The sequence below is a fragment of the Boleophthalmus pectinirostris genome, unplaced genomic scaffold (assembly GCF_026225935.1).
Source record: "Boleophthalmus pectinirostris isolate CB_2022bp ecotype Guang Dong unplaced genomic scaffold, ASM2622593v1 HiC_scaffold_3, whole genome shotgun sequence".
NCBI lineage: Eukaryota > Metazoa > Chordata > Actinopteri > Gobiiformes > Gobiidae > Boleophthalmus > Boleophthalmus pectinirostris.
Window position 1 is genome coordinate 12,606,267 of NW_026571299.1, and position 26,650 is coordinate 12,632,916.

General features: G+C 39.3%; 1 protein-coding gene across 1 annotated transcript in view; it reads right to left on the bottom strand.

Annotated features, from left to right (window-relative positions):
- Positions 1-26,650, bottom strand: part of LOC129410978 (receptor-type tyrosine-protein phosphatase T-like) — a 197,364-nt gene that overhangs the window by 59,329 nt on the left and 111,385 nt on the right. The window contains 1 exon segment of the mRNA XM_055160282.1: positions 24,448-24,741. Coding sequence (XP_055016257.1) covers positions 24,448-24,741 — 294 coding nt within the window.

Here is a 26,650-nt window from a genome sequence, read left to right on the forward strand (position 1 = left end):
TCTCCAAACTCCGTGATCAGGTTAGTCTAATCTGGTTTGTACATGAGTCTATGGAGAAATAAAGGCCACTAAGCCCACTATGACTCCTATCAGCAGCCTCTTAATCCACAGTCTTTGGGTCGGATCCAAGATAATCTGTAGATAATCTGCTCTGGGATCAGGGGGAGGGCCTCTGCTCATTTTACAAGGACCACGCAGGGGGTAAAGTGGAGGAGGGAATTCAGTTAAATGAACAAAGGCAATACAAGAGTCGTAATAACTTACAAAACAGATTAAGGAGATTGTCTTATTGTGGATGTTTTGAACCTCAGACCACCACATTACAGACTTTAAAGATGTACTATGTAGTATTACTGTGTGTGACGAATATGGAGAGAGGGGTGGGTTGTAGGAGTGTGCAAAAATATCAAAATATCAATATACTGTATAGTTTAATGTGACACAGTATCGATATCATGGGCTGCTTTATTGATATATCCCCAAGAGTATTTTTTAAGTTATTTTAAGGTTAAGTTATTTTGTCACAGTGCTACAATTCTGTTGTTTATTTAGAGCAGGGGAGTCAAACTCAAATTCACAGAGGGTCATAATTTAAAAAACTGGGACTAGGTCATGGGCCAAATGGGCCATTTCTTTCGAGAAATGTAATGTTAAAACTTTTCTTATTAAAATAAATGTTTAATAATAGTTTTGTTTAAACATTGAATCCAGAACAAGCATAATATAAAATAATAAAAATATTGGTCCCCCATGAGGCATCAGTGGGGGCAGTTCATCACCACGGAAGACATCTTATGAGGAGCCCAACCCATACCCCGGTTATGTGTGTGCCAACTTGTGTGATGATTGGGTGAATATTTTAGCCCGCAGATGGTTCAGAAATTGCTGAAATTGCATATCCTTTATAATGGCGTGACCTTTCAATTGACCCATGTGACCTCAAATGACCTCGGATCGTCACCAAATTTTTTTTGCGGCATTGGGCCCGAGGGACTTGACCCACGTACCAAATCAGTCCATAAATGTTGGAATTATCGCGGGTGGACAGACACACAGACACAATAATACACATAATGTCTCTATAGCCTATCTGTAGCCGGCAGGCCAGCTCTAATACATATTTGATATAATCTCTGGGGCCAAATATAATTATATTGTGGGCCAAATTTTGTCCCCGAGCCTGAGTTTGACATGTCTGGTTCAGAGGAAGGAAGCTCGTTTGTGCGACACATTTAACATTTTCACTGTTTTGATGATTAAAATGTTCGTGTTTCATATGAACTTTGCACAAGAAGTGGTTTAACAAAGACTTTTAGTGTCACAGCCATGATTTAGCCTTTATTTGTATTGAATAGATTTGAAATATATCAAAACGAAAGGGCACTGTATTGAGATATGTATTCATATCGGCAACTTCTTAATGATACCCAGCCTTAGTCGGTTGTGAGAGTTCTCTGTTTTGTTCCAGTTTATTTTTGTTTTTGTTATGCGTAATTTCAAAATTTAAAACAAGCGGTATACTGTGTTCTTCGCAAAGGACATTCTACTATCTAAATAATTGCAGCCTATGTGTTTTGTTGGCCCAGATTTTGATTAGACTGCCATATATTGTGCAGCTCTACTTGCAAAAACAAACATTCTTAGGTCACCTCCCCAGGAAAAGCAACATCATCTCCTTGGGGATGAAAAAGTGGCAAACCCTCCACCAGAAACGAACATATTTTAAAATCAAGCATCTATAGGTGATGGAGAAAAAGACAAAAACAGAAATCAGGGGAGACACACTGGGCAGAGATTAGATCCGTAAATAGATCATACTGCTGTGGAGGTTTCGAGACATTTTTCTCCTCCTGAGAGCCCAGAGCCACATTTGCTCAGCCTCATTAATCAGGACAGGTCAGGGTCGCCATGTTTTCTCTGGCCCGCTGTGAGCAGGGCATTGTGGGTAGTGTAGTTTTGACAGGGGCCACATTTTGAGACATGTTCCTGACAGAGGTGTTTGATCACAGTGAACAGGAGAGAGGAGCTGAATGATCAATTAATTTTAACACAGTTTTATACACACAACTAGGGCTGGGTATCATTAAGAAGTTGCTGATACGATACATACTTTGATACATAGGCCATGACACAATACATATCTCGATACAGTGCACTTTCAATTCTATGCGATATATTTCAAATCGATTTGATACGGTTCAGTAAAAATAAAGGCTAAATCGTGGGTGTGACACTAAAAGTCTTTGTTAAACCACTTCTCGTGCAAAGTTCATATGAAACACAAACATTTTAATCATCAAAACTGTGAAAATGTCAAATGTGTCGCATAAACGAGTTTCCTTCCTCTGAACAAATGACAAAACTGTAGCACTGTAACAAAATCATTTAGTAAAATATACCAAAAAATATATATTATACAGCAGCCCAGGAAATCGTTACTGTATCATCAAATTAAACGATACAATATAGATATATATTTCAATATTTTTGCACATCCCTACACAAAACCACACATTAAACCAATTATTAAAAGATTCTAAAATACTAAAAATGGTTGGTGAACAGTATTTTAATTTGTGGGTTCAAATTATAGAAATCTATGACTGCACAAAGTTGTTGTAGGGGCACTAATACTAAAGGGAACATACAAGATTTTTTCATGCACCACCATACAGATATATGGTCAGAGCAGATCTTAGGTTCAAAATACTTCATCTTTCGTGCCAGGATGTGCGCTGTTAGCATGCAAGTTGTTGTTATCATAACTTCAGTGACATGGAAGTTTAGAAAAGTGCTTATAAACTATAATTAGGATGCTAAGAATAAGTTAAGATGAGTAAAGAATGATAAGATCTGGAATTTGTTTGGATCACTTTTTTCTACTTTTTTCACATTTTTAAGATGATAGATTAGCACTGTTAAGATTGTACCATAAGCTTTTTTTGTTTGGTAAGAGAAACAAGCTAAAATGGTGATTGGTCAATGAGCATATGGGGTCTAAGAAGAAATAAAAAAACACATTACAGTCTACGGAGAAACTGAAGCGCTAACAGGGGCGTTAACAAATAATGAACATCAGAGCAAATATAAGACAGCAGGATTGTAAACGGTAAAGCTGCTTAGGGAGGAGGTGAGATTGATTCTTCTCCTCGCCTCCTCCTCTCCTCTCCTCTGCTCTCCCCGAAGCCTTAGACGAATAGCTCTATTTGGGCTCCTCATTCATCAGATGGTGAGGTTCCCCCGAACACTGCGCTAGACCAGAGGCTGCACACATGTCTGCCTGCTGCACTTACAGTAGGCCCGGGAGGGTGCTACGGGCAAAGAAAAACAAGTCTGTCTCAGGCAAAAACAATAGGGAATAACCTCAAGGTAAAATAATTAAGTTTGTGTGAGCGGTATAGTATATGGTGTGGTATAAACCGTAATTGCATGAAACATAAGGTAATTTTCTTTTTTTGTCCCAGTTTGAAAACTCCCACACCCCACCCCTCCCTCCACACTACACAAAAAAGGTGTACATAAGGTAATTTTCTAGCCTTGCCACCAAGATGAATTCTGATCATATTTGAGAGTTCAGAAATTCACGAATTACAATCCATCTGGCCCAGCCCTATTGCAATGGGATGTCCTTTATTTTAGCTTTATTTTAGTACACTATGTTTTAGAAAAAAGGACAGGGTTTTGTGCATTTGTGGACAGGAACAATGCTTGTGTTTTTCTCTCAACTGAATGTATCCAATGTTTGATTTCTAAACTTGATATGACTTTTGACACTTCAGACAATCAAGGTTAAATAGTCAGTCTAGACATTCTGCCTTTTTCCAATCATTTTCAGTAAGAGCTGTTCCAGACTGTTACAGGGCCCATATTACACTATTTTAATGTTGTTTCCTCATCAAAAACATAACTGGAGTTGCGTTGTGTTTCATTCACTAAAACTGAAAACACTCTGTTCCACCTTGTGATGTAATGTGGTAACACTATATTTTTCAACTACATACACCTTCACTAGAATCACTTGGAATTGCCAAGACTGAACAAAAGGTTAACGGTAGCTCTCAAGTGATACGGATATCGATCTGGTAACCTAGTAAATCTTTTGTGTTTCTGGGCAACTGAGGGATTAGACAGAGTATAAAGAAAGTATATATAAAAGTATAATTTCTCTAGGAGTGCATTATGTACGTTTTCTGGTGGAAGATGTTAGTTTTATCTACAGCATTGTTTCCCAAAGACTAAGTTTCGACTCTCAGGTGTGTCACAGGACATTTTTTTTTTGGGGTCGCCTTATCACGATCTGCATCTAGGTTGAAATGTGAAGACATGTTTTGTATAATTTCTAATCATTTTGTAATTATTTTATTGACTATTTTGTTCCAGTATTGCTGGTTCAATTGAATGCTGAAAAGAAAAATCAATGGGCTACATTTAAAGTCCAAATGGGCGACTTATGGATCCTTTTATTGCTGGTTCAATTGCTGTTTCATAGTTTCAAACTTGAGTAATACTAATTGTTCAGTGAGACACAATCACTCAGTCAACAATAAAATATCCTCATTAATGTTTAATAATGCTCAAATCTACCTTTATTTTGTGGTTTACGAATAATGTTTATTGACTTGGGTTGTGAAAGTTTGTGACTTTTAAAATATGGGTCTCCAGAAAAAAAAAAAAGTTTGGGAAACACTGTTCTAGAGCGTGGAAATCTATGTCCATTGAGACAAATGTGTGATAACAATAAAAACACCTGTAATTGAATAAATGCTTCCGGGTGCAATACTGTTGAACATTCCAGACAAAGCAATAACGTGTCCACAAGACAATAATGTGAACAGACCGCCTGCTATGATGGTGAGAAGCCAAAAAGGTAGAGCGCCCTGGTGCGTGTCTTGTGCTAATGGAAAACAGTCCAGTCAGACAAATAGGCCTCACAGTCAAACAGCAGGTGATCAATGCTGCATTAGCCAAGCGCCGCACACACCAGCTCACCGTGTTCAGGTTCAGGTGCTTCAGCGATAAACTGTGTCTCTATAATGACTCTAACACAAACTCTTTAACACAAATGGAAATGGGCTCAGGATTCAGGGGTAAAGGAGTCCGAAGCAGGGGTGGTGCTATTAATGGGGCTTGAGGGGGCAGTATCCTCCTCTAGAATGGCCAGTGCACCCCAATAGCCCCACCCTGACAGATGTTTAAATAATTTTTATAGGATATTCAGTAATGACCAAATGGCAACCCCAGACTGTTCAAAATGAGTCTAAAATAAAACTATAATTCCATACTATAAATCGCTACAGGGGCATTTTTTGTTTAAAACCGCAAAGCAAACACAGTAGGAGGTGGGTGCGCTCACATCCATAAAAGAGTAAAAGGTTACATTTACACTGAAACTAATCACCGTATCACTGTGTTCGAAACGATTTGCATTCACACATCTTTGCGCATATTTGTTTATGTTTTACAGAAACTAAACTTAAAACTGCATGGCTAAGAGCTAAACTAAGAGCTCAAAAACAGCTCGCTCCTTGTGTCCTAACACGGTCAGCTTCTGTCGGACTAAAAACGACACGAGGATAATGTGTGTTCTTTCTGTGACAGAGGGGTTTTTTGCTGATGGTGAGTCTGTTCAGTGCTTCTGTTGTGTTGGAGATGGTTCATGTTAAACTTTTCAGAGATTATACGTCTGTAGGTCATAAGCATAGACCTATAGAACTATACTTTGCCCTTTAATGCGAAACCGCCTGAAACGCTAGTAACTTGCAACAGCCGATTTCGAGCCGAGGAAGATGGAAAGCGTAAAAAGAATCTTTTCGTGAACCATGTATTAGCAAGTAGTTCTAGCTATGCTGTTTCCTGTTTGTGTATGGTTTGTTTAAACTGTTTTCCGCAATAGCGTCATATGGCCAATGTCACAAACCCAGCGAGTCAGTATGGCGCAGGTATCAACGTTTTTAGGCGTCCACACAGTGCCGGATCAGAACCGTACTCAGATGAATTCGTAGGAGCTGGCGGCACCAGATCCCTCTGTCTCTGGAGTTGTTTCCCATCGGACTAGTGTGGACGAACACTGCAACCACAACGAAAACGACTCGAATACATACTAGTGTGAATGGGGCCTAAATCAACATGTTAACCAAAATTGTCTGGTGCCGCTCTTTTAACCAAAATTGTCTGGTGCCGCCTCTGGTCCAAAGGGGAGAGTGTGGGGTTTGTAAATGTGGAAGGAGTCTGAACAATAAGGATCTCTGTGCTGGGTCTAAGCTGGTCAGAGTGTTGAGTGGCATGCAAATGAAGAGGAGGGGTCTGCGAAAGATAGAATGTCTGATGAAATTAAAGGTCCCGTATTACGCAAATGGACTCTTGTGAGCTTCAAATCATGTTAGAATGTTGTTATCTCATCAAAAGCATTAAAAAAAAAAAAAAAGGAAAAAAAGGAGCTCATTGCTCACTCATCGTATTGAATAAAATCACATTTCTCTCACATCATTTTAGTGCTTCGCTTATTGATTCTACAGAAATTAGTTTTTCAGTCCCCAGTGACATTTGTTTTTCCTTTCTTTTTTTTCCTTAGACTTAGACACATTTTATTGATCCACAAGGGAAATTATTTAGACACAGTACCTCACACATAATAATATATCATAATAATAAAGAGCAAAAATATAAATGGTAATAATAAATTCAAAATAAGTAGCAAAAAATAGCAAGAAACCCGTGTGTAAATAAAGCATAATTATATAAAAGTATATGTACAAATAAAGATAAAATATCGAAATATAGTAAGATACAGAGAGCAGCCATATTTGTTTTGACACGAACAAACATGCATGTCCCTGATTGGCTAATCCACCTGTCAATCATGCCCATCTGAAATCAGGGAAATTCAACAGTGACCAGACTAAATAAAGTACTGAATAAATGTGTATTCTGCATGCCAGTATTTAACAAATAGACTTCGGGTAGTGACTTATTTTTACAACTCATGCTTCCAAGCATGAGAAAGAAATGTCAGCCTTCCAAAGAATTTGTTCTGAAAATGTTCTGTCTGCGTGTCTGCATGAGAAATATAATTGGCTGAGTGACATTACTTTAACAGCCTTTTATTTCTGAGCCTGCAGCTTCTTCTCGTCCTCCATCTCTCTATGTTTCATCCCTCTGTCTGTGTCTCCAGGCTGGCCTCTGTCTCTCTCGTTCCCACTTGAACCTTGGGCCCAACATCAGTCTCCTCATTACACCATCGAATCTTCTCCCGTCTCCTCCAGCTCTACTCCTGTCTGTTTCGATCTTGTCTATTCATGTCCGTCATGCCACTGAAATAGCGAAATATTACGAACAATATGCTAAGAAGAGAGAAAATGTATATAGCGTTTCTTATTACATTATGGTTCACACATACAGATTTTCCATTTTCTAAACGAGCTCTGACACACTTCTCAACCCCCATTGCTTTTGAAATTGACTCTGCCTAAGGCTCTGATGATTTTAATAAAGCTGGATATGAAATAGATTACCTCTCTGCTCTATCTTGAATAATATTACACCTTTTTATAACAGAGCTCAGTAGCTGCTTACAAGACTGCCATTTCCCTGAACTATGAAATAAATAAAAAAAATATGGAGAAAATGTGGTTATTTGTTATACTTATTTTAGTACTTTAAAGCTCCACTAGGTTTACCCACTTTATAGTCAGTACCACGTCTCCAGCCTGCCCTTTGAGCGCTGTAGTTTTAAGTGTCAGTGACAGACTGTGTAGCCCACTCCAGCTTCTTGACATTTGCCTTCTTACTCCTCCTAAAAACATGACATAAATAGGGCAAAACTGGACCTCAAATATACCAAACTATAAGAAATTAAATAAACAATTACTTTGTGTTGAAAATGTGTTAAACGGTCTTAAACATGTATTATTTTTCAGCTTATGTGTTTTTTGTTTTGTTTTTTGTTTTTTAATCCTCATCAAAACTTTGTATTAGAACTAAAAACGTTTTAGTTTGGAAATTGAGTTTTAAAAAAGACCATAAAAAACACATAATTATTTTGTTTAGAAAATTATGTTCAATTGTCTAAAAACAATATACAGTAGTATTATGTTGTATTTAGTAGTATAAAATATGAATAGTTGGGTAATGACCAAAAGGAGCTCGGAGTAGAGTCGCTGCTCCTCCATGTCAAGAGGAGCCAGCAGATGTGGCTCGAGCATCTGTTCCAGATGCCTCCTGGGCACCTCCCTTGGGAGGTTTTCCGGGCATGTCCCACCGTGAGGAGGTCCCGGGGAAGACCAAGGACAAGCTGGAAAGTCTATGTCTCTCGGCTGGCCTGGGAAGGCCTCAGGGTCCCCCTGGAGGAGTTGGAGGAAGGTGGGGGAAGTCTGCGAGTCCCTGCTTAGACTGCTGCCCCTGTGACCCATCCCCGGATAATAGAAGTGAATGGATGGATGGAATTATGGATGCACTGATACAGCTTTTTCAGTTTACCAATACAACGCCGATTCCAATATTCGCTTCATCCGACACTCGATATCAACCGATATCAGAGCAGAGATTGAAAATGGCATTTATTTATTTCCTTAAAACTAAAATAAAATAAGACAAAACTGATACAAACGTGTTGTAGCTGTTATTTATGTCTCAAGTAACAACTTTGTAAAAAAAAAAAAATTATGACCAGTAAATAACTTAATTCATTGTTTCTCAAAGACTGGGTCACGACCCTTAGGTGGGTCGCAAGAGATTTTTTTGGGATCACCTTGTCATGATCTGCATGTAGGTCTGCAACAGTTATTACACATGAGAAAGCGAGTGAGTCCTATCCTATCCGCCTGCCCTGCACGAGTGTTTTTGCAGCTAAAGTTGAGTTGCTTGGTTCTCCAAAAAGAAGGGTCAGTACACTTCAGGATATTTATGGATACATTTTACTGCTGGTTCAATGACTGCTTTTCATAGTTTAAAACTTGTTTAAAACTTGAGTAATACTAATAGTTCAGAGAGGCACGATCACTCGGTCAACAATAAAATATCCTTATTAATGTTCAATAAAGGTCAAATCCACCTTTATTGTGTGATTTATGAATAATGTCTATTGACGAGGGTCGCAAATGTTTGTGACTTTTCAAATATGGGTCCCTAGAAAAAAGTTTGGGAAACACTGGTCTAATTACATCAATTAATATGTCCAGTCAGGATATAGAGTAACCCATACAAGGAAGCCAATATCAGATTCAGCAAATTTTTCAGTCTTCATTCTAATATCAGAATTGTTATTGTGTATCAAGACTTTTTCTCTTATTATGGAAATCCAGTTTCAAATTTGTGTATTATAAAAACACTACAATGAGAGTTGGTGTAATCTTTCATCTATCTTTCATCCAAGATAGAAAAGGTTTCAAAATTAGATCTGTATTTTTATTATTTTTGTTTTAATCAGTGTCCAGACTGAACTACCAAACTCTTTTCACCATCAACTACAAAGAGGTCATAATAAAACTGGTAACGAACGGCAATTATGGAAGATCTGCCTTTTGTGTCTTCAGAGTTTTCATCATCTTCTCTCCTGCTAACACAAAACAGGCTTCATCTCGTCTTTGTTCTTCTTTGTCCGACTGGCCCTCTGACCCTGCCTGCCCCTCCAGAGAAATGGAGGATTGTAAGATGGCTGCTCTTCTCTGTGGGAACCAAACGCAAGGCAGTGGGGAAAATTCCAGTAATACCTTAAAACCGCACTAGACCAGAGAGACTTAGACCTCCTTTAAATTATTTTTTTCATTCATTTCTTTGGCCTGAGGGGAAGTTATAATAGGAGATGAAAGAGTGAGGAAAGATGAAGAGAGCTTTACACATAATATGGATTTCGATTGTTTTAGAAGTAACTCAACGCAAGCTTGTTATTTCTTTCCTTTTTCTTTTTGAGTAACTTCGTCAAAGAGCTATTTTATCTTGTGTGAAGGGCCTATCGACTGTGACAATTACAGAAACAAAAGAGAGAAAAAAAAAAGAAAAAAACTATGGCAACAAGTTTGAAAAGATAATTGAAAACCGAATAGGTTTGTTTGAAAATAGGGTTGCGTAACGTAAAAGTATTGCACAAAGGTTGTTATTTTGACAGAGTTTAATTTGTGAAAATCTGAAAAAAAATATATAAAAATGATTTATTTTTTGTCACTTTCTTTCAATTTTTCTTTGTTTTGGTTTTATTAAGTCATTTGCCTTCAAAAGCAATTAAACTAAACTTTCAAGATTAGATATAGAGTTATTAAAATCGTGACAGGAGATGACTTTACAGGCCAATCTTGAATCAATAACATCAGAAAAAAAGATCAAACATTCTCATAAAGCTATCATTCTGTAAAATACTGTAAGAAAACTGTTCGTCTGCAAAAGAAAAGAGCTCATTTTCAGTCCTTCTTGATAAAATCTACTATATATTATTGTCAGGCCCATCGACAGAAATTTGTGGGCCAGGGGCAAGTCGTCTCACATGGGCCCCCCTCTAATATAAATCAGAGTCCTGAACCAGGTCGAGTACGGGCAATTAGTTGCTGAAATGGGCGGGTTTTAAGGTTCTGAAATTTTACAGGTGGGTATGCGGGTGGGTAGTGATTACACACAGGCAGGCAGAAGTAAATCAAGACTAAACCAGATCTACACCAGGACTAATCTTGGACTTTAGAGAGAGAGAACCCCAAGCCTGTGGAGCAGGGTGTTCGCAAAGCATGATCTGGCGAAGGCTGTGCTTACCTCCGTGAGGTGAGGAGCTCTATGCCGGTCCTTTCTCCTATGGTCACCCGACAGTCTACACAGGCGCACCTCGGAGCCCATCCTGACAGTGAGTCCTAGTTCAATTCTGGTTTAGACCTGGTTTAGTCCTGTTTCACTCCTAGTTCAGCCCTGGTTTAGTCCTCCTGGTTCAGTCCTGGAATCAGGCCTAGGTTAGTCCTGGTTTAGTCCTGGTTTATTCCTGGTTTAGTCTGTGTGCGACATCTAGATCAATGTTTCTTCTGCTCAGTAAATAAAGCTTCCAAAATGATGACAGTCGAGTCGTGTCTGTAAATTCGTATTCGAAAGCGTAACCGTTTCATTTCATTTCGTGACTGTAATTCTTGAAGTCGTAACTTTTCAGTTCTTATTCTGATAAATGCTTCAGTTAGAATGGTTTTAATTTGTGTGTGATTTATCACCGGCACGGGCGGGTAATGGGTGGAATGTTAACAGGTCCGGGCGGGTGTGGGTTTAATTTGATATAATCTCGGGTTAACGGGTGGGTGCGGTGCTGTACTGTGCGGGTGCTGGTCTCCAAAAATGGACCTGTGCAGGACTCTAAATTAACAGGAAGAGGGTCCAATTCTGGTCCCCTAAAACTCTGGGGCCCCCAGAAAACAAACCCCTTTATCCCGCCTTTGTCTACAGCCCTGATTATTGTCATCGATAATACATCAAGAAGATGGTAACAAAGAGAAAAACATTGTGTCTTTGCTATTGAACTCTCTCTAAGAATAAATCAAAGAGTTCTATAGTATAAAAGACATGTTTTCTGATCTTGCTCTTGGGTGAAAACTAAACACTTTGGTCTGTCTTTGGTGTCTCATTTCAGCTTCACTATACTTAGAGGTGCACTGTGTAACTTTTTGACTGGGGGTCCATCGCCTTGTTGTTTCTATGGATATGTCATTGCTCTGCTTAGAATGTTCCACTATATGGCATTAAACAGCTCTACCATCTACGTTTATTCAATTACAGCTGATTTTATTACTCAGAAATACTGGGATTCTGACTGTGAGTGGGGTTGCCTCTCTGACCTGGTCTGGTTTGGTCTCCATGAAGATAGAAAGGTTTAATGCCATACTGTGAAACATTCCAGACAAAGCAATATCATCTCCATGAAGAAAGACATCTGACAGATTCTCCACCAGAAAAAGATACACAATGCACATTTAATACTGTTTAAATATGGCTAAAAATAATGTTATCCCAGTACAAAATGTATTTGTGCTCATACCGTGCCGGCTGATTTCAGAGTTCATTGGACTGGACACAGGTTGAGTCCTTTACAGCTCATCCACAGAAGTGATGTACGAGGGCCCAGATCAGTGTGGTCCAACAGAGCAGTGCTGTCTACTCTAAATCACACTCTTTATGGATGTGGCCTTCAGACATGAGGCTCAGCTCTGCTCATGGACCTCCACACTACAGTCCTACACCTGATTAATATCTGGTAGTGCTTACAGAGACATTTATTTTACTTAATGCAAAAAATTTTGAAAAGCAGTGTTCTAGGGCAATTGTGAAAGTAAGAGATCGTCAATATTGTCATGATATTTCTTTGTATATTACCGTATTTTTCTGACTATAAGGCACACCAGATTATAAAGCGCATTAAGCGAAACAAACGGATGACACCTGAGACTGATCCCTTAGCCCAGACATCCACGAACCATTGGCAGATCGTGGCGTAACTTGGTCTTGGTGCATGTGTATTATGAATGGGAATTTGGGATAATGTATTTTTATTTCCTACGAGGAGAACTCAGATATATATTGAGTAATAATGTGTTTAATGCAGCTTTGCACACATTTGTTTACGTTTTACAGAAACAAAACGTAAAGCCACATGGCTAATTTGCATAAACTATAAGCGCTGAAAAAACAGCTTGCTCCTTGTGCTGTTGATGCGGTTCAGCTTCTGTCGGACTAAATCTGCAGGTCATACACATAGACGATAGATGAACGGTCATATATTCTCTGTAGCATTTCACTGATGTCATAAATGCCGACGCAAAACTATACTTCACCCTTTACTCCGTGAGGCTCCTGACTACAGTAGCCGTAATGCTCCGACAATCCATCAAGCGGTGTGGCTTTTTACCAAAGTCATACTAAAACATTGACAGATTTTTGAGCGTGGTGTACCACATAAAATCGGTTTAAGGTCAGTAAAGCACAACCAGAATTAATAAATAAGGCATACCGGATTATAAGGGGCACTGTCGATTTTTGAGAAAATTAAAAGGGTTTTAAGTGTGCTTTATAGTCCGAAAAATATAATATATCACTAAATGTATTATAGTGACAGGTGTAAGTAGAATCTGCATCAAGTTAAAATGCCGTTTGTTTTGTCTTATGATTTAAAAAAAAAAAAATTCTCTCATTGTATGCCATGTTTTTCTTTAAATTGAAATGAAATGACATTGTGAAAGCCCATTTATGCTTATACCTTTGAGAAGCTGTAATTTCCAAGAGCAAAGTTTTTAAATCGAGTTATAAAACACAGCTTGTTAGTTAGTGGCAAGAGAGTTAAAATAGATTTAGCTTTGTAAAAAGGTAATCATAAGAAAATAGACAGAAAAATCTCCTAAAAACAAACGTTAACTAAATCACAATCACTCCCTCCCTGGCGCTGTGGACATGAAAGCTCTTGTGATCAGAGCTGGTGTAAAGTGTCAGAGATCTCACACTCTGCTCTTTGATCTGCTCCTGAACCTCACATCTGTCAGAATATGTTTCAAATGAGTCCGAGTGAGCCCTCCCGTCTGTCACAACACCTCTGCTCTTACTGCTCAGAGCACCCAGCCTCTATCGCCTTCAATACACTCCAGGCATCGCAGGACGCATCATGAAAGTGGGAAATACCAAAGGAGGTCCATTCAAGAGTCAAGAGCTGTAGTCGAAGAAATTCTTAGTTCAAGACCTGTCAACATTATTAGGCTCTTGTGCCAACACAAAAAAAATGTAAGCAGATAAGTACTAGTAATAAGAACGTTCTTAAAGGAGCACAAAACATTTTTGATGGAGGTCCCGCCATCAGCTCGTCTCATGAAGATGTTCCACAAAACATGTATCTAGAATTTATTTCATTTGACGAGTTATTGCTCTAAAACAGCGGTGCCCAATCCCCAGGACTGGTTCTTGTCCATGGGTTGTTTGGTACAGGGGGCCGCACAGACAGAATAAATAACTTAACATTATAACATTATTTGTGTTTTATCTATTTTGTCAATCTATTTTTTATCCATTATTTCTGTTTTTATCTATTTTGTCTGTCTATTTTTATATTTTTTATCCATTATTTCTGTTTTATCTATTATCCAAATCTGATCAACGTTTTATTTTGAACCAAATTCTCAAGATGCTCATCTCGGTCCTGTGATACATTAACGCTAATATTAAACCCACAAGATGTAAAATGAGTAAAAAAAAACAGACATCTTTGAAAACATTTACTATTACATTTACAAAATGCCACTACAATACCATTTTGTCACATTTATGCACCACATCTTAAAGACCAGTCCATGAAAATATTGTCTGGCATTAAACTGGTCTGTGGCACAAAAAAGGTTGGGGACCGCTGCTCTAAAATACCTTGGAAAATGTGCATTCTCACCTCTCCCCAGATCTGATCAGTAATTTACCTGGTGACCATAAGCTGTACAAGAGAAGTGGAGTTAGGGAGTGTGACATCAACCATAGCGTCACCCACAGCAATGCAACCAAACGAAGCTCATCAATCAGGGACCATATTTGGAAATCTAAGTCTGAAACCAAAGAATCAGTCAGGAGCAAGGTGTTGTCTAATGATAGTGGGAGCAACCTTGAGGACAGCAGGCAGAGGATTGGTCTGTTATAAATGTTCATATCTTGATTTAGAGCCAAAATAGCTAAATAAAAAGCCCAGAGTCATGTGGAGCAAGTTAAAACCAAGAATTCAGGACCAAAATTATGAGGCTGAGAGCAGCATTTACAGAGGGAAGGGTGATGTTTTTTCAATAGAAAGTGAACTGCAGCCAGATTTCAAAGAAACCACTTATCGCCTATGATCACATCCTATTTGCAATGCAGTGGCCAACGGGATAGAAATGCCCATTTATACAGTTCATGCTGGTGACGCTACATGCTTGTAGATAGATATATTTAATGCCAAAGTGTCAAAGATTTTTGGTAAAGTTTTAAAATCTCCAAGAAGACAAACAGGTTGCGTATCCTCGACCTGAAAAATTACACACATTTACTACCTCAAAACTCCAACTAACTCACTTTATAGCTTCTCCTTGCAGCTATTCGTATAAATTCGTATAATCTTAATCCAATTTTGGGTGGACTAATGAAAAATTTTGTCAACTAAGACACCATTGACTAAAGAACTGTAACCCTACCGTACCCTAAAGTCATTATTAATTTCACTGATGGCTCTTCTATTGACTCCTTGAGCTGACCTACCTAAAAAAGTCTCTATCCTCAACCTTATAATCCACTCAAATTTACAAATGACAAGAAATCAGCTCCCTTTCCCCTGCACTGCTCAAGAAAAATCCTTTCATTACTGTAATTTCCGAGGGCTCAATCTTCCAATCAAATACTTTTGCAGTCTTTATGTCTCACTCCTACGCTTTGTTGAATCATCTCGGTCGCTACACCTTTCATTTTGATCCGTAATTTCTTGCATTTCTTACTTTTATAACCCTTTTAACACCTAAAACCTCAAACCCAGACTTTCCCAGCCTCTCTCCTCTCCTCTAATCTTTGTATCTCTGACTGTTCTTAAACCCAAAGGCCCCTTTAGCTCCCACTCTTCACCCTTTTCTCCTGCTGTGCTCAGACAAAGAAACGGACTCGTTGCCGTGGAAACAATGCAAAGCGCTCCCAATAGTCCAATTACCAAAGTGCACAATTAAAGGAGACTCCAGTATCCCACATCTTCTCGGAGAAAGCCCTGTGACTTAGCTCAGAGTTTGAGTGTTTGCTCATTAGGAAAACTGTTTTATTAATATGATCTCTGCCCGATGCTCAAGGGGCACCACTCACTTCCAGAAAATAAAACAATTACAAAGGTTCAATTATAATCAGAAAAGTAGACAAAATCAGTAGTAGTGTTAGAGCTGGGCAGATGATTAAAATGTCAATATTGTGACAGCTGTTTTGAAGCGATGCAAATTTGGAGAGACAGGTGGAGTTGACGGAGCTGAGTCAAAAGGAATAACCTCTTGATTTATCAGTCAATCTAAGTTCTTATACTTTCACCTATGGTCATGAGCTTTACGTAAAAACTGAAAGGACAAAATCGCAGATACAAGCTGAGGTGGCTCGGGCATTTGTTTGGGATGCCTCCTGCGCACCTACAAGAAGGAGGCCCGTGGGAAGACCCTGGACACACTGGAAGATCTATGGCCGCATCGCAAATCTTTTTCCTCGCTTCCTTCTCCTTGATTCCTCTCCTCGAGCCTCCTTTTTTGCAGTTGTCAGTCAAATGTGTCATATTAAGTGGTGTCTTAAAGAAAACCACAAAAGGAAGGAGTAAACATGAGGGAGGCTTCGGGAGGCAGACATCATATAAAATAATCAAACTTTATTGGTCTCAGTGGGGAGTTTATATCCTCTCTCCTCTGTGGGTGGGACTTCCTCACTAAAGGAAGGGAGAAAAGAGAAATGACATGCAGTTTAAGTCTCTCAGATGGCCTGGGCATCTCTGCTTAGACTGCTGACCCTGCGACCTGGCCCCAGATAAAGCACAAGATGGAGGACCCTTGAATATCGAGGAGGAGTGGGAATCTATCGGTGTCTCAGGATTGAATTTGATTACGAGTCTGAAGTTCATGAGCTGATGCACGAACAATTATCAATGAATCTGTATGTTTTACAAGACAATTTACCATTTATATTAAAGAGTGGCTACTTTTTTAATGTGCACAATTGCATGATCACTTTTATTTAACACAACTGCTTTCTTTAAATGACCAGGTCTGCATCGCATTGAGTTTGTTTTATTAGAATCGACGATGCACCTAAAAAACTATCATTTTCCCACCCCTAATATCGAGTATACTGTTTATTATGAAAATTCAGCAAAAAGAACTGATATTGTATTGTTTCAAATAAGGGTATAAAGTCATATTGTGATTTACAAAATTATATATCATTTGAAATATTCAAGATTCTTGAAAAAATATCCCTGGTAGGATGCGGATTACAATTGAAAAGAGTTTAGAAAGAGTTGCAAGTGTAGTTTTGGCATGGAAGTGGTGCAAATTAAAAGTCATTTGTAATTTTTGGCAGATGTTAATGAAGGCAATGTTTCTGAATTTCATAAAAGTGAATATATACTATGTACAATCTAAACTCCCACTTTTAGCACAAAGATTCAAACACTGATTCTCTACAATCCTCGTCAGTCTGAGATGTAATCAGAGGCAGCCAGAAACATTTTAAAATATCAGATGCAATTTTCATTTTAGTACACATAGAAAACTGCCAGTACTCTTCCCACAAACAGACTTATTTGGTTGAAGCTGAGACGAAATGTGCACTTAGCTTTATGGAGCATTTCTGTCTGGACCTAATTAAGAGGCCAATTGGATCTTGAATTGTTTGCAAAAAGGAGGAATAGAAAAGTGTGTGTGTATGTGTGTGTGTGTGTGTGTCAGAGAGCTACCGAACTAATTTAAGATAAAATGTGAAATACTGCGGTTGAGAATTCTTTCCTTTTATGCAAGCTCGGTCTCCTCCACACACTTTATGGATTCTACACCAACACTACTGTTTACCGGTCAATATTTCATGGAAGCATTTGATGGATAAAGACAGCTTATCTTTAACCACGTGAGTTTATTGGAGACTGCACCTTGACATGTCACTTAGCATTAAAGCAGACATATTATGCAAAATCGACCTTTCAGAGCTTTTAACCGTGTTACAGTTGTTGCCCCTCGAAGTTGTATTTGGAGAGATTTGTGCAAGTTTGAGTAATTTAATTTTCAAGACACCATATTGCAAACCAACTCCCGTTTTCACAGCCACTGTTATACAGTCACTGCTCTCAACTTACTTCAAATTCAGCAGAGTTGTGTAGTCATTTTGTTTAAAAAAGCTGCAAAATGCTGCTCACTACCAAGATGTGTAGCTATTCATCGAAGGTGCCGACAGCTGCATGGCTCAAGAGTGATGATGTATAAGGTGACATCAGCTCCCATTGGGCCCCAAAGTTTTCCAAAAGTCGAAGGCGAAAGTTAGCAGACTTGTTTCTTTTATTATGCTGTTTTAGATTCTAATTTTAAATGTGCAAATTATAACAAATGTGTCATAGACCAGAGGTTTTCAATACGTGAGGCCCGCCTCCCCTGGGGGGCATCAAAGAGCCACTGGGGAGGAGTGACACACACGGACTAAACCAAGACTGATCCCAGGATTGAACCAGGACTAAACCAGGACTAAACGAGAACTGCACCAGGACTGAGTGTCGGGACAGGGCCGGAGGTGCGCCCACTTAGACTGTCAGGTGATGGTAGGCGAAAGGACCGGTGCAAAGCTCCATGCCCCACGGGGCTAAGAGCAGCCGTCGCCGGATCGCACTTTACGGACATCCTGCTCCACGGCTCGGGGTACCTCCCTCTCTCTCTCTCTCTCAAGTCTAAGATTAATCCTGTTTTAGTCCTGGTTTAGTCCTGGTGAGCTACTGCTGTTCAGTGATCTTAAAAGTAGCCTCAATTAGCCGTGCATGAAGTTGGAAATTATATGCTGTTGCAGAAAGAGTTCATGAATGCATAAAAAATAATAATAATAAAAGAAAATTTTAAAAAAGAAAATACTATATATATATATATATATATATATATATATATATATATATATATATATATATATATATATATCACACTACTACATCATATCAATTGTTATTGAAACTCCTCATTGCCAGGAACACAAAAGATGCATTTACTTCAAAGGCCTGTGCGGGGGAGGGCAGGGGGAGGGGATTCGGCTGTCTTTACCTACTCTAAGGGGAGGCTCACATTCACCCAACTTGAAAACCCCTGTCATAGACTATAACTATATAGCAGACACAAGCACAGTATGTCTTCTTTAAGTTATGATTCATTTGAGGCCAAGATATTATACTTGTTTTGAAAGCTTCCATTTCTGCCTAGTGATTACTTACACACTTGCCTCTAAAATGAGTCTAGTCGGAGGTTTAAACTCCTCTTGTTGTTGATGAAAACACATGTGCTCCCATATTTGCCAGTCCCCTGGTGTTACTCGAGCTGCTCCTCACAGCTCTCAAAGTGTTGATTACAGACGCTCCGCTGGTGCCAGGCTCACACTGTGCGTCGATGTAAATGTATGTGACATGAGTGCAGCTCAGGGTCCACCTGCGCACACCGCTGACCATGTGACCACTGGACCACAGCCTTTTGTTGGGCTGAAGAACGAAGGATCGGAGCTTTTCAAACACTTCACACTTGTTCATCTCCAAACAGACAAACTTCTCACCTCCATCTTCACTTGAGCTGCACCGTGCCACATGTAACACCTCTCAGATTAGAGCCTGTTACTAGGAAGATTCAGTAGTGTTAGAATTAGTATCCAGGAAGATTAGACTGGGGTTAAGGTTTGATTGGTGCGTTCACTTAAAGTCAAACAAGGTATTGTTTGCAGCACTTTGTTTACATTTTGGAAAGGTACATTTCAAAGCTTCATCTGTCCTACATGTTGAAGGCCAGTCAGAAGTACATCCCAAATATAAGGATGGAAATCAGCTTTGGTTACAGTCCTGCATTTAGCTACAGGTTTTACATGTGCAAGTCCAGAACAACATGCTTTGGCTTACAACAGTTACCATAGAGAATTCAAAAACAACTGTGAGAATGAGACAAAGTAGACGTTATAAAACCATAAGAAAGAGAAGTGGCTCTAGTTTACTTCAGAATAAAATCTGTTTACACTCACGTTAACATTAGGCCAAATTAGTAGTTTCTCAGCACTAAAACTCCACACGTACAACACCCTTAAATAAACAGTTTGTAATAACTGTTTGCTGCATTTATTGACTGACCCTACTTTTTTGAAGTTTTTTTGCATTTCTGTGGGGGTTTTTGTCATCCGCGAACCAGGAAGTAAGGCTGGTGTGCTTTAGTGTCGGGCGTTATCCAAAATTTTATACTGTTAAACCTTCGCAGGATTTTACCAGGGTATACAGTATTACCAAAATGTTTCAGTCCAACTTTGGTAAGCTACGAAGCCGCATCACTATACGGTCTATGCTATGACCTGCAAACTTATAATATCTGAAAAGTTTCACATGAACCATTAACAAGGCAATACACGCACAGAACAGACTCACCATCTGCAGAACATCCCTCTGTCACAGAAAGAACACTCATATTGCACTGAGTCGTGTCCTTTAGTCCGACAGAGGCTGAACTGCATCAACGCACAAAGAAAGAGCTGTTTTTATCAGTGCTTTATAGTTTATGCAAATGAGCCATCTGGTTTTAAGTAAAATTTCTGTAAAACGTAAACAAATGTGCACCTGAAGCCAAAATGCTGCCAAATTTTAGAAGTAATAGTATTTTTTTTTTTTTTCATTTGTGGCCTGAGTTGCCATCTTGTCTTGGTCTCCCCTCCCTTATGAGCGCGACAACGGAACAAAACTAATCGAACGTCATCTCCCAACTAGGGATGGGCATTCAATTAAATTTTCTTAATCGATCTTTGGGAGAATTAACGATAGATTTTCGAATAATCATTAACATTTTTATAATCAAATTATCATCATTATTATTACTATCTGCAATACTAATCTGCATAAATAAACTCAAATTTACGACATATAAACCATAACCACTGTAGAGCCACATCAGCCCGTTTGACATTATAATGTGTTTAATTCAGATTTGCGCAAGACTCATTGAAACGAAATTTAAAACTGCATGGCTAATTTGCATAAACTAAGTGAAGAAAAAAAAAACAGCTCTTGTGCGCTGTCGGACTAAAGGACACAACTCTGTGGAATATAGGTTAGGGTGACTGTATTTGCGTTTGTTAAAAACCAGGACACCGTACGAGGGGTGGGAGGTGGGGCCTCGTTATCGACATTGAGCTACCCCTGGCACCCCCACTGGACACCGAAACATATGTGCTGCTTTTTACACTGTACATATGGTCTACTTGTCTCAACCTGGATGGCAAACGGGGAATTTCTTGTACAAGTCATCGTTAAATGCGCATTTGCACTTCGGCATGTTGCAGGCTGATCGACTATTTGTGTCTGCTCGTTCCTTCTGAGTCACAGAGAGCTACGAAAGCCACTCAATTTAATGGCCCAATTAAAGATAATGAAAATCCGGACATTTGCATCACTTTACTAAAAAAAAAAAAAAAAAAAAATCGACTAATCATGCCCATCCCTACTCCCAACGCAGTTAAAAAAAACCTTATAGACTATGATTAGTTTTAAATTGTAATAGCATTAAATTGAAAATACAACCACAGATTCATGTGTGCTGAGCAAACAAATTTAGGTGTCAGTAAATTATAATATTATGTTAGTCCTTATGTCCTTAGGCGCTGCAGATTTTTTAATGACAGTAATGAAACTGATCCCATTGCTACTTTTTGATTCTGCGGGACCCCCGTAATACTGTATTACCCTAGTGTGCTTCAAAATTTCTCAAAGTCCCTGTCAGGTTAATTACCATAACAACTTATCATTCAATACATGTTCGATGGTACAACTATTTTTGGGGGCCAGTATTTACCATGAGTACTTTTTCCTAGTATTAGTGGAGAACTTTTAATTATTTTTCAGCACTACGATAAGATTTGAGCTGTAGAGTGTTGAATAAATAACTACATATCTACATCTCATTATAGATGTTGATACAGATATAGAACTAATTACTTAAACGTGTCATTCTGCTGTTTATTTACTGCAGTTTGCGTTTTAAACCATATTATACAGAATTTTGTTTTGTTTTTGGGGGATAATATTGGTTTAGGGTGATTGTGTCAGTGGCATAAATTAATTTCAATATTATCGTTTAATGTCTGTATTTTCTTCAGCAATATACAAAATGTGTTATTGTGACAGGCCGATTTAATAAATGCAATATGGCATTAATTGGGGCTGGAATAATAATTGAGTAAGGTTATTATTTTAATGCAGTTAAACGTATAAAATATGCATACGCGTAACAAAGCCCCCACTCTCCGACACAAGTCTCATGGGGCTGGAGGAAACACTGCTATACATTTTTAGTAGTGGTCTGACGCTCATTATTTTCTTGGATATTCGACATAAACTGCCACAGGTTTTTACAGTCCCCTTACAAAAGACACCAGGGATCCATCTTTGATCTTTTTTTCCACAGTTTGATGCTGAAAGGCTGGTCTCTTCACGACGTTCAAACTGCTTATCTCAGCAGAAAAACAGCAGCAGACTCAGCCCATTCACTCTCAACCCGACAGGTGAATTAAAAATCCATCTTTACAGGCCAAAGTATTAGCTACACTCACATTACCATCTGTCACGTAAACATCAGCTCAGAAGAAGCGCTTTGAATTAAGAAGCTGCTTCCACAAAGTCCATAACCTCAGGAGAATTCAGTCCTTCACACATTAATATCCGCTACTATAAAGACACAAGGGAAAAAGATACAGCTCAGATTTATGGACACTCGCTGAATTTCAAGTCTATCTTTATGAGCTTAAGTATTAGCCAACACTTACATTATCAGTCATCACATAAAACTGTTAAATTTATAAGGAAGAGTAACGGGCTGCGAGGAAAGTGGATGAGTTAAACATGTTTCTGCACTTTGAAAAAAATGTAAGGCTTAAAATGTTAAGAGGATATTTATAGACACGTGGAGCACAGCCAAGATCTAAGTTTATGTTCAAGGGTTGAGAGAAAAAAAGAGAAAGATTGGTATGAAAAAGGAACCCCCTGACGTCCTTTTTAAAGAAGTGGTTTTAAAGCCAAAGATGTCACAATTGAACGAAATAGCAAGGGCTTAACGCTCACCCACATAACCAAGAATCATCTGTGAAAGTACTGCTCAAAATATAAAATGAAATAAGCCAGACGCGGGGACCATATGGAGAGATGGAGCAGACGAAATTAGGAAGAAAGTTAGCGGGTGAAGAGCTGTGAAGCATTTGATGATAAATCAATAGTTCTCAGGGTTGTGTCCTGGCCGCACCTCAGGCAGAAGTGAGACTTGTTTGGAGCTCCTCGTCTATGGCCTCCTGTGGCTCTCACAAATGTGCTACAGAAGCTAAACGCAGAGGCCCTGGAGTGACCGCTCTGACATTTTAAGGAGAAATGGGCCGAGTCCTATTTTGAGTCATGGCTGAGCTGCTAATGGGTCAATGCCGCCGGTCTACAGCTCGTGGTCCCCTGCTCCACTAAGTCCATACATCTGATTTCAGCGCTCAAAATGGCTCCACATCATGCAAAGTTTTTAGCATCACTACAACTGCTCCATATTCCCCACTGTTGCCAGATGCCATGTCCTAATTGCACAGTATACTAGGATATTGCTGCATTACTTAGTTTTCAAAGTAGAGCAGAGCAATATGGCCTAAAACTGTTATCATAATATGAATTACAATATTAGCGATAACTAGAGATCGACTCATATGGGTATGTCTGGTATATTTTCATGGCTGATGTTGATACAGATGGTTTAGAATCCAGAGAAAACTGATGGCTGATAAGCTCGACCTATATTTTGGCCTGATTTTGAACAGATTTTTTTTAACCGATCCACAACCTTGTTACTACAAACTGGATAATAGAGCAGAGAAACACATTTTATACAGCACCATCTTTAAACAAAAATGCTCTAAATAAACTTTATTCTGAATTTTTAAGTAACTGGATGGCCTAAATTTAAACATCAGCCTCCATTGGAGATTTAAGACTCAATAGCCGAATAAGATAAAGAGTGCAAAGATTGACTATAAGGGTCTATCTCTTAGCCTGATTCATTAGCCGGTTTCACTTCGTACAAACCGTCTGACCTTGCAGCATTAGCATTCGTTCGCTCGACAGTAGGCAGGTACTTTTTAATCATTTAACCAATCGCTGCTATTTGGTAGTCATGTATGTAATGCGCCGCTAACGGGGCTAACTGGTATATTAAGCTATTCCCAAATCCCGTAGGAAGAAGGACAATAACGTCTTTCCCCTTGATAAAATTCACCAAACATTCTCTTTGTTCCGGCTTTAAATCTTCGATTTCGGGAATCGTTGACAACACTGAATGTATGGCTCTTCGCTGATTGGCTGAACTTGCACTTCCGAGGTTTTTGCGAACCATCTATTGTATTTTGATTCCTGACCTAGTTGCTGGAGAGGAATGAAATTGAGTGGAGGCACTAGGTGGCACCAGCCTGGCTATCTGTAGCCATAACAATATAATAAATGATACAAAATAGATTTAATTAAGATATATATTTTTTACAACACAACCTTTACTCCTGTGTTAACTAAAATATATTTTTAAAAGCACACACTATATGTCTGTATATTATAGCCTACACTATATGCAAAATACTAAATATGAATCAATAATGAAGCAGTCTGAAAATGCATAATATGCCGTCTACCACAGACACTGACATTTTATGGGCCCAAAAGAAAACAATGCATAGTTTCCAGCACAGATGCATGGCACATACCTGCACACTTGGTCCTGGTCACCAGAGGCGGTCCCGGGGGTCCGGTGCCACCCTCTCCTGGTCGGGACAGCAGCACTTTGATCTCATACTCCACATCCGGGTCCAAGTGCCACAGTTTGTACGTGGGAGCGTCCACCACGTGAGTCTCCGCCCAGTTTCCCGTCGTGGTGCGGTACTCCACCTCCTTCAGAATAATGGGCCCGTCCCCGATGATGCTGTTGGCGTTGGGTTTGATCCACAGGTAGGTGGCGCCAACAGCCAGCAGCTCGGGAGGGGCAATAGGAGTGGGAGGAGCTGCAAGAGAAGAACAACAAACTTATAGTTGACTTACTGCAAAAAAACCATGCATCATTTGAGTGACTTGTAAATCCACTTTTATTCACTACTAAACTGTGTATATGTTATAATGTATCTATTGTTACAAGACTTTTTTTGGGCAGCTTTAGTATAAATTAGGTACATTTGCAGCTATCAGGTTAAAAACACTTGAGGCTACGTTAAGACTGCAGCCTGAAGTGACCCAAATCCAATGTTTTTGCCCCTACGTGACCTGTATCTGATGTTTTAATGACAGTCTAAATAACATAGATCCAATTTTTTCAAATGTGACCCAGGCCATTTGGATATGTGCTCCTAAAACCGATACATATCCGATCTTTTGACATGTGACTTCAGTCTGAACGGTCAGGTCACCTTCAGCCCACCTGCATGTCGGGCTCAGAGTCTAGTCAATGGAGGGAAAGTGAAGTTAGTGAGTTTATTCATATTTGTTGGATCGCTGTATTCAGGCCAGATTGGAGGGGTTTTATCAGAACTGGGCGGTTTTTGAAATGATTGACAAAGAAATGGCCGAGCTCAGCTACAGGTGGTCCTGGCTCCAATGTCAACGAAAAATAAAGAGCCTGTGAGCCAAATTCAAGGAGACTAAAGACTTAGACAAATGAAGTGGCCGTGGACGTGTAACCTGTCCATTTTATGAAGAACTGGACCTTATTCTGGGAGACAAGCTCAGCATTTAGACTTCTTCCATAAACACTGAGCACCTTCGCTGTGTGTGACGTTGCGTCCTCCAATGTGTATGCAGGACACTTTTGGGGCGTTTAAAGTTCACACTGGAGATCACATACAAGTCACATTTTACTGGAAATGTGAATGACCTCGCAAAAAAAATCCCAATTGAGCATTAAGCCCTGCAGTCTGAACGCAGAATAATTCCAAGTTTTAGTGGCCTCTGTGATTCAAGTAGTTGGTGACATCACACAGGACTGCCATGTTTACAGCCAGGTGAAGTGTGGATACCTGTTACACCAATCACATAGTTCTTCATACCCCCAAACTCCTCCCCTCTTCCTCTCTCTCTCTGTTCTTCACTCCTCCAGGTAGCGCCCAGCTGAGCAGCTCGTTTTGAAATGTGTTCATGCGCGGAGTTTAGGTGTTTAGTCCCACTTCAATCTTATTCACTCAGAGTGTAGTGACTGTAAATTGTGTCGCAGATGTGATGATGGATTAGAATGCAGGCCTGTGTAATCGTGACAGCTGTAAATACAAATGTGTGACTTGTGGCTGGTGCATTAGTCTGGAGTGCTCCTAAAGCTAAAGAGCTGCTCCTCCACCTGGGCCTCCATCCATCACTGCCTAGGGGGCCACGCACAGACGCCGAGACAAAAGCACAAAGCGTTTATTACTCCTTTCTACAAGTGAATACATTTTGGCAAACAGCTGTGCCCTCTAAACCACACATCTAAAAAAATACGAGAGTCACATTTTTAAAACCGACAAGGTGGCCAGTATGTTGATGGTTGGTAAGTCTAAAATCAACACTCCTGGGCAAGTTACTTCAAAACTGTAATGTGTTATTTATTAGTTGTTACTGTCATTTCAAGTTTTTTTGTTTTGTTTTTTTGTCTTTTTTTTTCAGGTAATTTGTTAAATTACAATATTACTGTATTTAAAATCTAAGACTATACATGGCTATTGCATTATTTTTAAATTACTCTCAGGTTTAAACCAGGACTGAACCAGAACTAAACCAGGACTGAAACAGGATTAAACCATAACTGAACCAGAACTGAACCAGGTCCAAACCAGGCCTGAACCAGAAGGACTGAACCAGGAGGACTGAACTAGGACTGAACTAGGACTAAATTAGGACTAAAGCAGATTTAAACCAGAACTGAATCAGAACTGAACCAGGACTGAACCA